The sequence below is a fragment of the Calidris pugnax genome, unplaced genomic scaffold, assembly GCF_001431845.1.
Source record: "Calidris pugnax isolate Ruff unplaced genomic scaffold, ASM143184v1 scaffold20, whole genome shotgun sequence".
In the NCBI taxonomy this organism is placed as follows: domain Eukaryota; kingdom Metazoa; phylum Chordata; class Aves; order Charadriiformes; family Scolopacidae; genus Calidris; species Calidris pugnax.
Genome location: NW_015094510.1, coordinates 11,880,909 through 11,895,393, shown reverse-complemented (window position 1 = coordinate 11,895,393; position 14,485 = coordinate 11,880,909). Strand labels below are relative to the sequence as shown.

Genomic DNA, 14,485 nt, shown 5'->3' with positions numbered 1-14,485 from the left:
CTCAGGATATGATAGTTCCTGCTGCATAAATACAGATTGTTTCTTTTCACAACTTCCCTTTCATCAGACTGCTAGGAAGGCCTGGAGGTTGTTAAAAAATGTGAAAGAAACTTGCTTCCCAATTAAGGTCAATCTCTTTTATCAGAGTCTTTGCATATAAACTTCACTTTCAGGAGGATTTCTATAAACTCCATCCCCGGCTCTGACAAATTGGGAGATGCCCAAATCTCCAAAGGAGCTGGAGAAGCGGCTGACTTCTTTCCCGGCTCGCAGCGCGAAGCAGGGATCTGATCTGTCATGATGACTGAGAACATGTCACAACAATCTGTTTGCGTTCTTCAGGAAAGAAAAACATCTTTCTCTCCCCGAGCTGTAAGCTAATTTGGAGATTTTGCAAGCTGACATGCAACCTGATTAAAATGACCCCAGGCCAACAATTCTTCTTAGGCAGCTCCGCAATTAAAGTCTAGACCTATCTGTAGCCCAGGTTTGGCTTTTGGGGTTTTTTTTTTTTTTTTTTTGCTTCAAATCCCTTTTAGGGAGGAAAGAGTTCTGTGTTTTTATTTTTAAATCTACATATTTGGAATTTTTCTTTTACACTTTGCTTCTACTGTAGCAGAATGTGCTAAAGGGATCTATATTTTTTCACATTTTGAGCAGATGAAACTCGTACACAGAAGCCTCAGTTTCTTGCCTGCTGGAAAAATATACTGAATATCCGAGGAAATAATACATGAATAAACTCGAGGACTTGAAGAAATACCCGAGGCACTTTGTGGCCTACATAAAGCTGCCCTCCGAGGTAGAAATGTTGTGCCCTCAATTTTCCAAAGTCAGTAGATATTTTTGTAATGACCGTCGTACTACTACTCAAATCACTTTCTCCGCAATTAGTTAAGCAGTGGGATCAGTTTATTAATCCACTGAGTTTTTGTGAATGCAGTAATTTGTCAGGCAGCAAGCAATGAAAAATAAATGGGTGCCTTCTGGCAGGACGTTTGTCAGATGGTGAGCAACCCCTGAATTTAATTCAGTGATTTGGGGAAACTTGGTAATTTGTCCATGAATGTTTTAATGCTCATTTCTTTAAAAAATCACTGTCGCGGTCATTCATCGGAGGTAAATCCAGGAGAGGTTTCTTTTCCCCTTTCCTGATTTGGCTCAGCCTGGACCATTGGCTGGTTTGTAGCTTGTTAACTGGCTAAACTGACTGACAACTTGTGTTTTGCTAATGCTCTTCACAGTGTAATGAGATCCTCTAAAGGGCGTTATTTATTAATTCAAATTATATACTTTCGAATTATGTACTAAACTGAAGTAACTTGCAGACTAACTTTCCAGCATCACTGAAACGTCCTGTACAGCTATGCTTATTTGGCACTGGTTCCAGGACACCGAGCCAGGGTGGGAGGTCTCCTGGATGCAAGGGTGAGATGGTGGCCGGGGATGCCGGTGGCTTTATGCTGGGGACCCACAGTGGGTTCTTGCCTGCCTGTCCCCAGCCCAAGTGGCTCATTGCCTCCATGGTTTTCCAGCTGCTCGAGGAGGTTTTAACACATAAGCTTTTATCCCCTGATTGCACGACCCTGAGTTGGTTTTATCCCTTGCAGGATTTTTCCACCTGGACCACTTTGAGAGGAATTTGCCTCCTGACCTCTTTCTTTCTGCAGACACTGCTCCAGCTCAAAGGTGAAAATTTCCCCCGAGGAGGTGCAGGAGATGTCTCCTGGCAGCACAAGACCAGGGAAAGTCAGCTGGAGGCTGGGTCCCGTCTCCCAACCAGGCTGAGCATCCCTTCCTGCACTTCCCATGTCCCCAGGGAGCCCTTGGCCTGCCTCATCATGCCCTGCTGTCCCCACCTCCCACGGGACCTCACATTCCAGTCCCAGGTCCAGCCTGGGAGATGACGGAGCTCACTCAGCAAGCATCCCTTTGAGGAATAAAAGGGAGAGCTGGTGAGGGACTCTTGGTCAGGAAACATACTGACAGGACAAGGGGTAATGGTTTTAAATTGAAAGAGGGGAGATTCAGATTAGATACCAGAAAGAAATTATTTACTGTGAGGGTGGTGAGACACTGGAACAGGTTGCCCAGGGAAGTTGTGGATATCCCATCCCTGGAGGTGTTCAAGGCCAGGCTGGATGGGGCTTTCAGCAACCTGGTCTAGTGGGAGGTGTCCCTGCCCATGGCAGGGGGATTGGACCTTGATGATCTTTAAGGTCCCTTCCACCCCAAGCCATTCTATGATTCTATGAATAATATTGCCTTTGGTGAATTTACACCAAGCCAGGATGAACGCCCTTTCTGCCCCAGCTTGTTCCCAGGACCCCAGCTTTTAGAAATGTGCAGCATTTTAGAAGCTTTTTAGAAATTCTCAGCTGAACCTTGTTGTAGTGGGCGTAAAGCAACTGCTGATTTCACGGCTGAGCCTCCTCCTACCCTACACCAATGCCCAGGCTGGAAACCCCATGAAAATAAGGAGCTACCTTAACCTGAGAGCTCCTAAATCTTGCAAGACAGCAGGATTTTAGCATAATCCCCTCCCGCTCCGCTTTCACGGTGGGGGATACTGGAGTCTCCTGGGTCCTCTGCTTCCACTGGTGTTTCTCACATCCCCTCCTGGCCTCCCAGTCCCAGTTTGGGGCCCTGCCCTGGCCGCGGACCCGCACTCCCATCTAGCGGCGGCCCCACCGGAGCTGGTGGCAGTGGCCAGGGGGATGCGGGGGTCCTGCGGTCAGCTTTGTCCCCCCCACTCCCAGGTGAGGAGCCACATCCATCCCCCTTCCCCAGCCGGGACGTGTGGGAAGGTCGGTTTAAAATAAAGCAAACTTCGACTGGAAGGAGCCCTTCAGAAAGAAAGACCCCCCCCCGCCCCTCCACCGGCTAGGCCGGAGGATGGAGGATGGGGTCGGGGGAACACTCTGGGGGACCAAAGGCGCTTTTGGATTAGTGGATGAGCTTTGATTAATTTGTGTGTGAGCTCCTAATGACAACGCGGCCTGCCAGGGTGCAGCTCCGACGCAGAGCTGGCACCAGCTGCGGGCTCCGGCGCAGCTACCGGCGGAGGCAGATTCTTTCACTATCTCATTTATCATCATCGCTTCCAGTCCAATTTCGTTCACGCCTTCCGTTTTGATTGTCTTGGATTAAACATTACCAGAGGAAATAATACTAATAGCCTTTCGCAGCGAAAAAAATCAACTTCTAAGGCGTTTGTTATGGAAAGGATTATAATAAATTAAATGCTTAAACTAGCACTGTGCAAGCATTTTTGTCTTGGATCAAAATGTTTGCACTGGCTGTTTAAACATTTAATTTATTATAATGAGAAATATCATTGTAAAAATAAGCATGTTAATTAAACTTGAGTTTTGCAAATGTGAGTCATCCCATGTGGACACAGTATAATGAATATAGACAGGTAGAGTCTGCATGCCCTTTTTTTTCTCATTAAGAAAATGAACATTTACATCTTTAAACCCTGCAGCTATTAGTTATTTTTAATGAACTGTGTTGCCATTTCAAAGTTAAGCTCTTATATGATGCAATCAGATATTGCTAGGTCAGGGAAGAACTTTGCTAATTAAGTTGCAGAGAAGTTCTTTGCCACAGATAATTGATTAAAGTTGTTACATGGATAATCAGTTTATGCAGTTAAATAAATAAAAATAAATAACTTCTAAGAAAACCCAGGTCACACCGGGGTGGTAAAACAAAGCAGAACCCCAGCCACCCTGGGGCCCAGAGTGGGTGAATTTGAAAGCAACAGACCAAACTTCTTTGTCATCTGACAGGACAGAGAGGGACTGTGGGTACCTTTTGCAAAGATGATTTGGATAGTGATGGTTTGTTGCTGTTGTGGGTGGGAACGGGAGGAGGCAGGATGCTCTTTCTCTTTCAAGTGAAGGGATTGGAAGCAATTTTCCTGCCTTCCCATTCCACCGGTCTCTGGTGCATCCAGCTGATCTTGGCCTAGGATTTGTCCTATATGACAGGTTGTATGCTGATACATAACCAAAAAGCACTTGGATTTACTCCCAGCTCACTCACAGATGTGTTGTGTGGCCCTGAACATGTTCTTTTATCTCCCGGGCGTTCACAAAATGCTCTGAGATGCAGCCCTGGGAAAGGTAGGGGTGGTGCTACTTTGTTTTAATTAACATCCTGCCAAGCAGTATGTTCGCAGGCGTCTCAGCTCTCTCATTACCGTGCTCTACTCAAACAGGCAAAGGTCACAGCAGGCTGCCAGGCCTGGCTGAAACCCATTCCTGAAGTGGTCTAGCCCCCTCAAGGGAGGGAGGAGGGAAATCTTTGGCACAGCAGTGAAATTAAACTCTGGGGAAGGAGATGCCGGTGAATTATTATCCATGAGCTGCAGCAAAGAGCTGGGGATGGGATGCCCCCCGCTCAGGGGTCACAAGCCAAATGCACTGTTTTCCCACATGTAGGCATTTGGGCAGCAGCAAATTTGTAGGCAAAAGCAATTTTAAGATCTCGATCTGTGGAGGTGCCTCTTCATGCTATTCTCTAGCTAGTTCTCCAGTAAACCTGTTGTTCGTGTCTGCTGTAGGATTTTTGGAAGGTCAAAATTCTGGAATTTCTTCCAAACTGTGGACATGTTTTGAATGAAAAGAGAGGATAAATTAAGCTGGGGATCCTTTGTACATAAATGAAAATGGTTATTTTACTGAGGAATGTCCTCCAAAAACATTGTGTGTTTGCAGTCTAGAGAGCTTAGTCCCATGTCATGTAAGTCCCTCTCTCCTGTCCCCCTGGACTCCCATCTTTTTTTGTCTTCCTCTCACTGTGAGTGGGAGGGGGTTTTCAGGTGAAGGGAGGAAGCTGTTGCCCTTTCTTCTTCTCTTTGTGTCTCTCTGTCCCTCTAATGGAGTTTTACATCGTTCATAATCATGGCCTCTGTTGACCTCCTGCAAAACTCCCCTCTTCTTGCAGGAGCAGATTCAAGTTATCCCTGAACCATTTTGCTTTAACCATAAGGAGTATTTCTACACAGAGCATGAGCCTGTAGAGAAAGGGAGGTCTTGTCTGTGGGGTCTTTGTTGGTTGCTGCCAAAGTCCTGCTTCTTCCCAGGCCCTGGGGGCCTCCTTTTCTCTTGTTCCCTCCTTGACAGTGTCTGTCATTTGCCCTAGTTGAGCTAAACCTGCAGAACTCTACCCAGTTCTGGTGCTTTTGTACATCTGCTCACGGGCAGATGACTTTTCTGGGTGCTGATGGCAAAGGAGTCATGGGAACGTGAAGCTGGGTATGGAAAGAAGGGTAGAACATTCCCTTTGGTGATAGCGCACCCACCTGAATTTCTACATCCACAATGTGTGTGTCTATGTCCAGACAGAGTGTGTCCAAAGAAGGGCAACGAAGCTGGTGAAGGGTCTAGAGCACAAGTCTTACAAGGAACGGCTGAGGGAACTGGAGTTATTTAGCCTGGAGAAAAGGAGGTTGAGCTCTTTACAGCTACCTGAAAGGAAGTTGTAGAAAGGTGGGTGTTGGTCTCTTTTCCCACATAATGAGGGACAGGACAAGAGGGAACAGCCTCAAGTTGTGCCAGGGGAGGTTTAGATTGGATATTAGGAAAAAATTTCTTCACCAAAAGGATTATCAAACACTGGAACAGGCTCCCTGGGGAAGTGGTGGAATCTCCATCCCTGGAGGTATTTAAGACGGGTAGAAGTGGTGCTTAGTGACATGGTTTAGTGATGGTTTTATCAATGTTAGGTTGATAGTTGGACTCAATGATCTTAAAGGTCCCTTCCAACCTAGACAATTCTATGACTCTATTCTATGTTTCTTTTCTATGTGTAAGGCAGGTGCTTACTCTGCTCTTATAAACAATGACATGACATGGTAGTCAGTGCAGTTATGGGAGACCAGAGAGTGATTTTGCTAAGTGAATGCAGGTGTCTACTGTGAGATGAGCCAGACAGCCCTCTAGACCCCCCTGACCAGCCCTTGTCTGTCACAGGAGCGTAGATGCCTATCGTGCTTGTAGATAGCTATGCATCGGCCACAAAAGGCACATCTGCTTGAATCTTCAGCTAAATCCCACCCTGGTGTCTGTGTGCCTTCAGGCTCTGGTACAGGCAGCATTTTCTGAGCATCTCTCACACGTGTTGAGATTAAACCCCCAGCCCAGGGGTGACAACCATATCCACTTACAAGCATGAGTGCTGCCACCCCATTTTACTAGGAGTCTTGCATCTAGAGCATGGACTTGAAGGCACAGGAGAGAAGGGCAGGTCAGTGGGAATTTGCATTTTTTAAATTTTTTTTTTTTTTGCTAAATTGCTGCAGAAAGCATATCTGGAATCTTGTTTTCTTGGTGTGTGTGGTGGGTTGACCTTGGGCAGCAGCAGACCCCCACTCAACTTCCCACTCACTCCCTGTCCTCAACAGGACAGAGGGAAAAAATAATTTTAAAAAGCTCATAGGTCAAGACAAATCCAGAGAGATCACTTGCCAACTACTATCACAGGCAAAACAGACTTGACTTTGGTAAAATGAATTTAATTTATTAACAATTAAAGCAGGTTTGGATATCTGCCCAAGGTCTCCAGGGTGGCAGTTGCAAGCCCACAATGTCAGAACATCTCTGGGGCACTCAGGAGACAAGGCATTTAGTGGCTGTGCTGCTGTAGCATCAGTCCTGCGTGCCCTGGGCACGTCTTCATGGCTGTGCAGGTACACCTGCAAAAGAGACTGTAGTAATTACCCACTTCTGTGTTTTAATTCTCTCCCCTGATGCCAAAGAAATTGGACACTGGCACCTGGCTGTGAGGCTGCTGGTCTCCAACGGCCTGGCTTGATGCTACTGATGCTACTAGGTATCATCTCCACCTTCATCTAAATGATTTTGCTTACAACTACAGCTACCTCGTTTTGCCACACTGTCAGTTTGCTCAGATCAGATGGTCTCATGGCAGTTGCTGACTGCAAACTGCCTGGCAGTGTTTGAAGGCACATGGGGTGACATTCGTTTCACTACCTGCTGGATGTCCACAGTGCAACCACCTAAAGCCACTGCGGGCTGCATGTAGGGAGGGATGGGGAACTTCTCAGTGCAATACACCAGACCTATTTCAGCTGGCTGGTTCAGGAGAAGATGATTCATGTCTTAAGAAGGTCTTTTTCTTTCCACTGGGTGTGAAGGGAGCTAAGTGTGCTTTGCTCCATTGCAGGTTACTACCAGAGACTTCTGCAGGAGCAGGCTCAAGCTCGACGTTAGGGATTTTGAGGTCTCCAGCTGCTGTAGCCAGTTTGGGATGTGGACTTGATGCCAGCTCAGTGAAAGAGTGCTGTTTCCAGTCTCACGTGCCTGCTCCCTCTCCTCGCCTCTGCCCTCTGAGCTGTGGAAAGGCAGGAGAGGGCAGCTCTCCATGATGGAGAAGTTGTGTGGCTGCACAGTCTTCCCCCACCCCACAACACAGGGCTGATGCCACATCGTGCTTGGCAGATAAATGGAATTTACTTGATAGGTCTGCATTAATTTCTGAAGTATGTTAGCAAAAATCTTGGTTATGTTAATTGAAAAAATAAAGGAAAAAAAAAAACCTAGGACATATACAGTGAAACAGCATCGATGAAGCAAACATTTGCTTCAAGGGGCCCTGCCCAGGAGCTAAGCCTTGGGCTCCTCTTTCCGCTCATCTGCATTTTGGATGATGTTTGCTGTTAACTGATGGAGCTTGGGGATTTCAACTCACCTAATTTTAGGAGTCTAAATGTTAAAAAGGCGTCTGGGCTGCTGCCTCTTGCCTTTACAGGCAAAGGGGAGATCAGGAGCTTCAGTGACCCACCTTGAGCTGTTCCCATTGCCTGTCTCCAAGCCACAAGAAGACACTCTCAGAAGAGGTCTGTACCTTTCCATTAGTCCCCGCAAAGTGACGGACTCATATTTAAAGGCTGAGTGTTTTATCGCAGTGGATGAACCCCACATTTAACTAGCAGCACGTAAGACCCCATAATAGGCAGAACCTGGACCCCAACAGGACTGTAGCTGCTGGCTGCTGAAAGCTGCTTCCAGAACAGGAACGGGTGACTTCATTTGCCCCCCACCCCCATTTCAAGACTGCCTCACACTGAGGGGGCCCAAACTCCTGATTGGGCATCAAGGAGCATCCACCCACCCACAGAAGCACACAGGCTCCGTTGCAGACACCTGAGTGAATTCGGCACCTCAACCCAAAGCCATGAGCTGCCCTTCTGCTGTGGTTACCTCCCACCAGCCCTCCCCAGGAGGACCTAGGGACCCACTGTGGAGGTCTTGCAGTATGTCACCCAGGCATTCAAACTAGACAAGGAAGAACCAGCTTATGAGACTGCCCTGCTTTATTTTTTTTTTTTGACAGAGAGCCTTTCCCTCCCTGCGTTCAGAGTTATGACTAATTACCTCACATGCGGGCTCGCTGCTCTGCATCGCTGATGATTAGCCGGCAGGGAAGCTCCCAGCCTGCCTTCTCAGCACCCACCCTCCAGCCTCAACTTCAGCTCTAAATTTAACCAAGACGACCCTCTTAGTTCATTAGATGCACCGTGATTTTTACTAGCAGGTGTAGACAAACTGCCAGAGCCACTCACCTCTTTTCCTGACCGTAAAAGCTGTATCACAGACGTTACCTCCCAGTTGAGTTTTGCATCAGCTTGAATTCAATTCCCTTAAAGTGCAGCCTCCGAAGCTCTCTGCCCACCACAAATCTTCATGCGGTGGCTTTTATGAAGCCCCTGTTAAAACTCAGCCCATGTGTGTGCAGGAAAACTTGGTCGGGCTCTGTCATTCTTGCGATGCTGGCTTGAGAGAGCTGGAAGATGGGGGAGAAAGGGAATTTCTGCTGGTTAGTGGACATGCAGGTGGGATGCTGTTTTCTACTTACATTTTGAGACACAAAGTCTAAAAGAGCCTTTTTTTTTATGTCTAAGGCAGCTTTATATTTTCTTTATGAATCATCTTCTATACATACATACTATAGTAATTAGACATACAATTGAAGACTTCATGATAAAAACCAAAAGCTTTGTCATGTGCTGATTTCTGGATTCTTGACTTGTACAAAATGCAAAATTATATACTCCAAGTGAGTAGCAGCTCTTTCTTTTGGAGAAGTTCAATACAATATCAAAACTCCAATATAAGTGCTATACCCATTATAAGTAATTTTTTTGAACACAGGAAGAAGTGCTCATGCTTAGTTTGTTTCATTCAATGCTATTCTATACCTGATTTCAGCAGAAGGATTTGAGATCTGCTTTTAAATTGAAACCTTGAGGGGAGGGAATTTCAAAGCTCTGTATGATTTTTTTTTTCTTCAGGCTTTTGTCATTTCTAGGAGGCGGCAAAATACGTAGCGCAGACAAATCTCAACATAATCAACACCTATTCTTTCTCTGTTTAATGCACATACACAAACCCATCTTTTTTTCTTGGTGAGCACGTACAAAAAATGCAAGTTTCTGTCCTTTATAAAGCTGCCTTGACAAGGGATAAACACATAAGCACATATCTCTGCAGCTTCACTCAAATCGACATCTTGGCCAGATCAGAAAGCAAAGTGCTTGAGCTCAAGCTGCTGCTGCAAAGGTATTTGCACAGCTCGAACACTTCAGCTGATGGACGTCATAGCTCCATTTGCTTCACCAAAATCACACCCCCTCCCACCAGTGAAGGACGGGGCTGGAGGAGCTCAGACCAGGCAGTGAAAGGCAAAGGCCAGCTCCGTCACACGGCCCTCCCTCCCACCCCACGTCCCATCATTAACAGCTCTGGAGCCAAACCTCCAGCGAGGTATTGCCCGAGGTGAAGGACAGGGGAGAATAAAAGCAGCATCACTCACACTCCTCCTCGCTGCATTTCTCTGCACAAAATTGCTGTTGCTGACCTGTGAAGACCTCTGCACCCCGAAGCAGGAAAGCCAGGAACAGATCCCTCCAACACATCACAAAACCTTTATTAGTGTTTATCAGTGACACAGATTACAGGAACCAAAGGCAATTAAATAACACTTAAGTTGACCACAGACTCAAGAAATACAAGTCACATTTGGCAAGGCAAACTTCTCAGTACACTGGGTTGCTTGGGTTATTATTACACCGTGAAAGAGGAATTTCCCTTACAAGGTTCTACATATTCAGGGTATTATTATTAATTATTATTATTATTGTGTCTTTCAGACAGTTCCTTTGGCAAGAATTCCCATTTTTTAAGCTTTTATTATATAAAAATATAACCAATTTTCATTATGTACAAACATTACATTACACAATGTACAGGTTAAAAACACTACAAAAAATGGCAGGCCATGGGTGAACCAAAAGGAAAAAAAGAAAAAACAATGTAGAAAACATGAAAAAAAAAATTAAATACTGCACATTTCATAAAAATTACATTAACTACAAACAAGTTGTTTTCTTTTCTTTTTTTTTTTTGTTTGCAAATATCAAACAGTACTGACGTGATCGGAAATCTTTCCCCACGGCTTCATTTTTAAGGCACATCTTGCATATTTACACGTACAACACTGGATCTGGTCAATAACTTAAAGGCTCTCGGGAGTGACCTAGTCGTGTGCGTGCAGGGACGTGTGTGCTCGGGCGGGGAGCGTGTCGGGCTACACCTTCTCAGCCGTGTCAGTCTGGGGAGCCAGGAACCTCATCGAGGGGGCTGGGTAGAGGGGCACCCCGATCTCCTGGAGGTCGGGGAGCCGTGCGGGGCGCGGCGGGGAGAGCAGCGTGATCGTCCGGTCAAAGTCCCTGTGCAGCACCTTCTCGTAGACGCTCTGCAGCCCCACCGTTTTGGGCAGCTGGGCTTGGTAAAAGTTGTCCCTGCGAAGGGGATCCCTGGGCAAGGACGTGCTCTTGCAGAAGGTGGAGAGGGGTGCCGAAGGGTGGGGAGAGGGGTGAGGGTTGGCACGGCCGCAGGAGGGGCTCCAGCAGCGGTCCGAGTGGCCCAGGATCTTGCACTCGGCTGTGCATGCCCACAGACCTAAGGAAGAGAGAGAGAGAGAGAGAGAAGAGAAACCTATCGTTACTGCAGGAATTAATCCACATCATTCCTAATCCTCGGAGTTATCAATCACGGGATTACTCAATGCCCTGACAGTGTGAGTCGGGGGGCGATGCTCTACAGCACAACACAAAAACACGCTTGGGAAGGTTATGCTGTTTTGTTAGGGACATTCCTCACAATCCTAACTTTAAGGGCAAGCTTTTTGGGGAGGAAACCCCCCCACAATCCTACAGTACTTCCAGCATCTGCTAATTTGTTCTGGGTGGAGGAACCTGCTGCGGAGAGACAGGCAGTTTGAGTCACGCAGCCTAGGGTTTCTCCCCCTGTCTGCCCCAGGGATGGGTCCCTCAATCCATCTCCCTGTCCACCCGTCCATCTGCCCGGAGGGCAGGGGAGCAGGGGCTGAGTGCTTACCGTTCTGCATGTGCGTGATGAGATCTTTCTTCAGGGCATCCCCGCTGATATCCGAATCGCTGTCATTGAAATCGCTGTCGCCTTTGCCGCTGTCTTTGCCACTGAACTTCTCTGCCTCTCGGCCGGAGATGGTGTTGAACGAGTGCCCCTTCCAAATGGCCACGGGGGGAGCAGCCTCCTTGCTGTAGCTTGGAGCAGTAGTGAAACCCTGCTGGGGTGGGGGGGACCGAAGGAGAGGTGAGAGGGGGAGCAGTGAAGGGTAAATCAACATCAGAACTGCATCTCCGCGATTCTCATCCTCTGAGACCCCCTCCAACTCCCAACCCCCTTCCCCGCAGCAGGACCTTACCTCCCCACTTGGTCCTCTGAGTCTTTTCTGACCCTCGTAGAGGCAAGTGCTGTCGCTGCCGCTCTCAGCGGTGGAGATCTCTTCGGCAGCTGGAGAAGGGTCGGGGCTGGTGAAAGAGGTTTTGCTGGGGAAGGTTCGTACCTCAAACACATTCCCCCTCTGGCTGCCTTCCTCCTGCCGGCCCTTCTCCAGGTGGGAGATGTCTATCTGCTCCTTCAAGGAAGCGTTGTTTTTGATCTCGTTCCCCTTCTTGCGCCTGTTGCAGGTGGTGGCGATGGTGATTATGGCCACCAGGAGGAGGGTGCAGCTGCCCGCCAGGACGATGATCACGATCAGAGGGATGTCCCACTGCAAAGCCTTTCCTTCCCAGGAGCTGGGCTTGGCTAACTCCTGGATACTGGAAGGAGCAGTGGCAGTCACCAGGAAGTTGACCGTGGCAGTGGTGGCCAGAGGGGGTCTGCCATTGTCTGTCACAGTGAGGATGACCTTGAACAGCTGTCCCAGCTCTTCAGAGAGGTCTCCTCTCAGCACGATGTCCCCAGTACTTGGGTTGATGGTGAAAAGGTCCTGCTGGGGCTCTTCCAGGAAGGCAAAGGTGAGCTCAGCATTGGCCCCATCATCAGCATCACGAGCTTTGATCTGGGCTACCAGGGAGTCACGAGAGGTCTTGCTGGACACGCCGATTTCCACTGTCCCGTTGGTGAGCACTGGGTGGATGATGACGGGAGGGTTGTCATTCTGGTCCACCATCCTTACTTTGACAAGGGTGCTGCTGGAGAGCTGCGGTGAGCCACCATCAGTGGCTTGGATCCTCAGGTCCAACTGTTTGAGGATCTCATAGTTGAATGTCCTGAGGGCATAGATGGCCCCAGTGGCAGGGTCCACCGAGACATAGGTGGAGATGGGGGCCCCCATGACCTGTGTCTCTAGGAGCCGGTAGGTGACCTTACCATTGTGGCCAAGGTCGGGGTCACGGGCCACCACAGTGGTGATGTAGGCACCTGGAGGGTTGTTCTCCGGCACGGCCACCTCATAGAGGGGCTTGGCAAAGAGTGGTGCGTTGTCGTTCTCGTCGCTCACCCGCACTGTGTACTGGCGGACGGTCTTGAAGGGTGGCGAGCCCAGGTCCTCGGCCACCACGGTGAGGTTGTACTCAGGGATGCGCTCGCGGTCCAGGGCCGCCGTGGTGACGATCATGTAGCTGTCCTCGTAGGCACGCTGCAGGGCAAAGTGGTCGTGGCCACGGAGGCTGCAGCGCACTTGCCCGTTGGCACCCGAGTCCCGGTCTGAGGCACTGACGAGGGCCACGAAGCTCTCGCTGGCCGCTGCCTCGCTGACGTAGGCCACGCCGGCGGCACTGGCGGCGCCGCGCAGGGCGCTGATGCTGATGCGGGGCGCGTTGTCGTTGACGTCGGTGAGGCGCACGATGACGGTGCAGGTGGCGGCGCGGGGGCTGGCGCCACGGTCCTGGGCACGCACGTCCAGCTCGTAGGTGCGGGTGCGCTCATAGTCCACGGCCGCCTCCAGCGTGAGGCGGCCTGAGCGCGGGTCGAGGCGGAAGAGCCGCCGGGCCTCGGGGGGCACCTGGCTGCCGAAGGTGTAGACCACCTCACCGTTGGGGCCCTCGTCGGGGTCGGCAGCGTCCAGGTCGAGCAGCAGGGAGCCGGGCGGCGCGTCCTCGGGCAGCTCCACCGTGACGGAGCCCTGGGCGAAGGCAGGGCTGTTGTCATTGGCGTCGAGGACACGGACGTGCACGGTGGCCGTGCCCGAGCGCGCCGGGCTGCCGCCGTCCTTGGCCACCAGCTCCAGCGTGTAGGAGGGCTGGCGCTCGCGGTCCAGCTCCTGGAGCAGCACCAGGTCGGCGCAGCGCGCCCCGTCCGCCCGCGTCTGCGCCTCCACCCCGAAGTGGCTGTTGAGGGAGACCTGGAAGCTCTGGATGGAGTTGGAGCCCACGTCCTCGTCCACCGCCACCTCCAGCGGGAGGCGGGTGCCCGGCGCGGCGCTCTCCGACACCTCCAGGGCCATCTGGGCGCGGGGGAAGCGCGGGGCGTTGTCGTTGATGTCGCGCACCTCCAGCTCCACGTGCACCAGGCGGTAGCGCTCCCGCCAGCAGCTCACCACGTCGAAGGCCAGGACGCACTGGGGGGCTTGCCCGCACAGCCGCTCCCGGTCCAGCCCCGCTTCCCCGATGCTCAGCTGCCCGTCCTCCTCCCGCACCCGCACCAGCGAGCTGTTGCTGAACTGCCGCATCAGGCGGAAGCTCATCTCCCCCGGCGCCTTCACCGGCATCTCGTCGGCCAGCGTGCCGATCACCGTGCCCGGCGCCCCCTCCTCGTCGGTGCGGTACCTCACCGTCTTGCCGCGGGACAGGGCGAGCAGGCAGGCGGCGGCGGCCAGCAGCCGCAGGGGGCTCATGGCACTTGTGCGGGGAGAGGTGGAGAGGTATCAGCCCGACGGCGCGGTGCGGGGGTGATGGTGGGTGGGGGGGTGATGCGCGGTACGCGGGGGTGCAGGGTTTGGGGAAGGGGGGATGATGCTCTGCGCGGTTCTCTCCGCTCCGCGCCACCGCCGTCTGCGCTCCCTCCGCGCCTCCGCCCGCCCTTTCATAGACGGCGGTATGCAAATGAGCGGGCGGCGGAGCCAATGGGAGGCGGCGGGGCGCGGGCGGCCCCCCGACGGTGCCCGGGCCGGGGCGGGTCTGGCGGGC

The 14,485-nt window shown here is 50.8% G+C and overlaps 1 protein-coding gene across 2 annotated transcripts; it reads right to left on the bottom strand.

The window, feature by feature from the left end:
• Positions 1-9,932: 9,932 nt before the first annotated feature.
• Positions 9,933-14,328, bottom strand: PCDH8 (protocadherin 8). 2 transcript variants are annotated; one of them, XM_014965703.1, is made up of 3 exons: positions 11,779-14,328; positions 11,430-11,640; positions 9,933-10,991 (listed from the first exon to the last, which is right to left on the bottom strand). In XM_014965703.1, the coding sequence occupies exons 1-3, from the start codon at positions 14,191-14,193 to the stop codon at positions 10,618-10,620; spliced, it is 3,000 nt and encodes a 999-aa protein (XP_014821189.1). In that variant the 5' UTR covers positions 14,194-14,328; the 3' UTR covers positions 9,933-10,617. The 2 variants fall into 2 exon arrangements, with proteins under 2 accessions (XP_014821189.1, XP_014821191.1); XM_014965705.1 differs by having other exon boundaries at positions 11,430-11,637.
• Between the last annotated feature and the right edge of the window lie 157 nt (positions 14,329-14,485).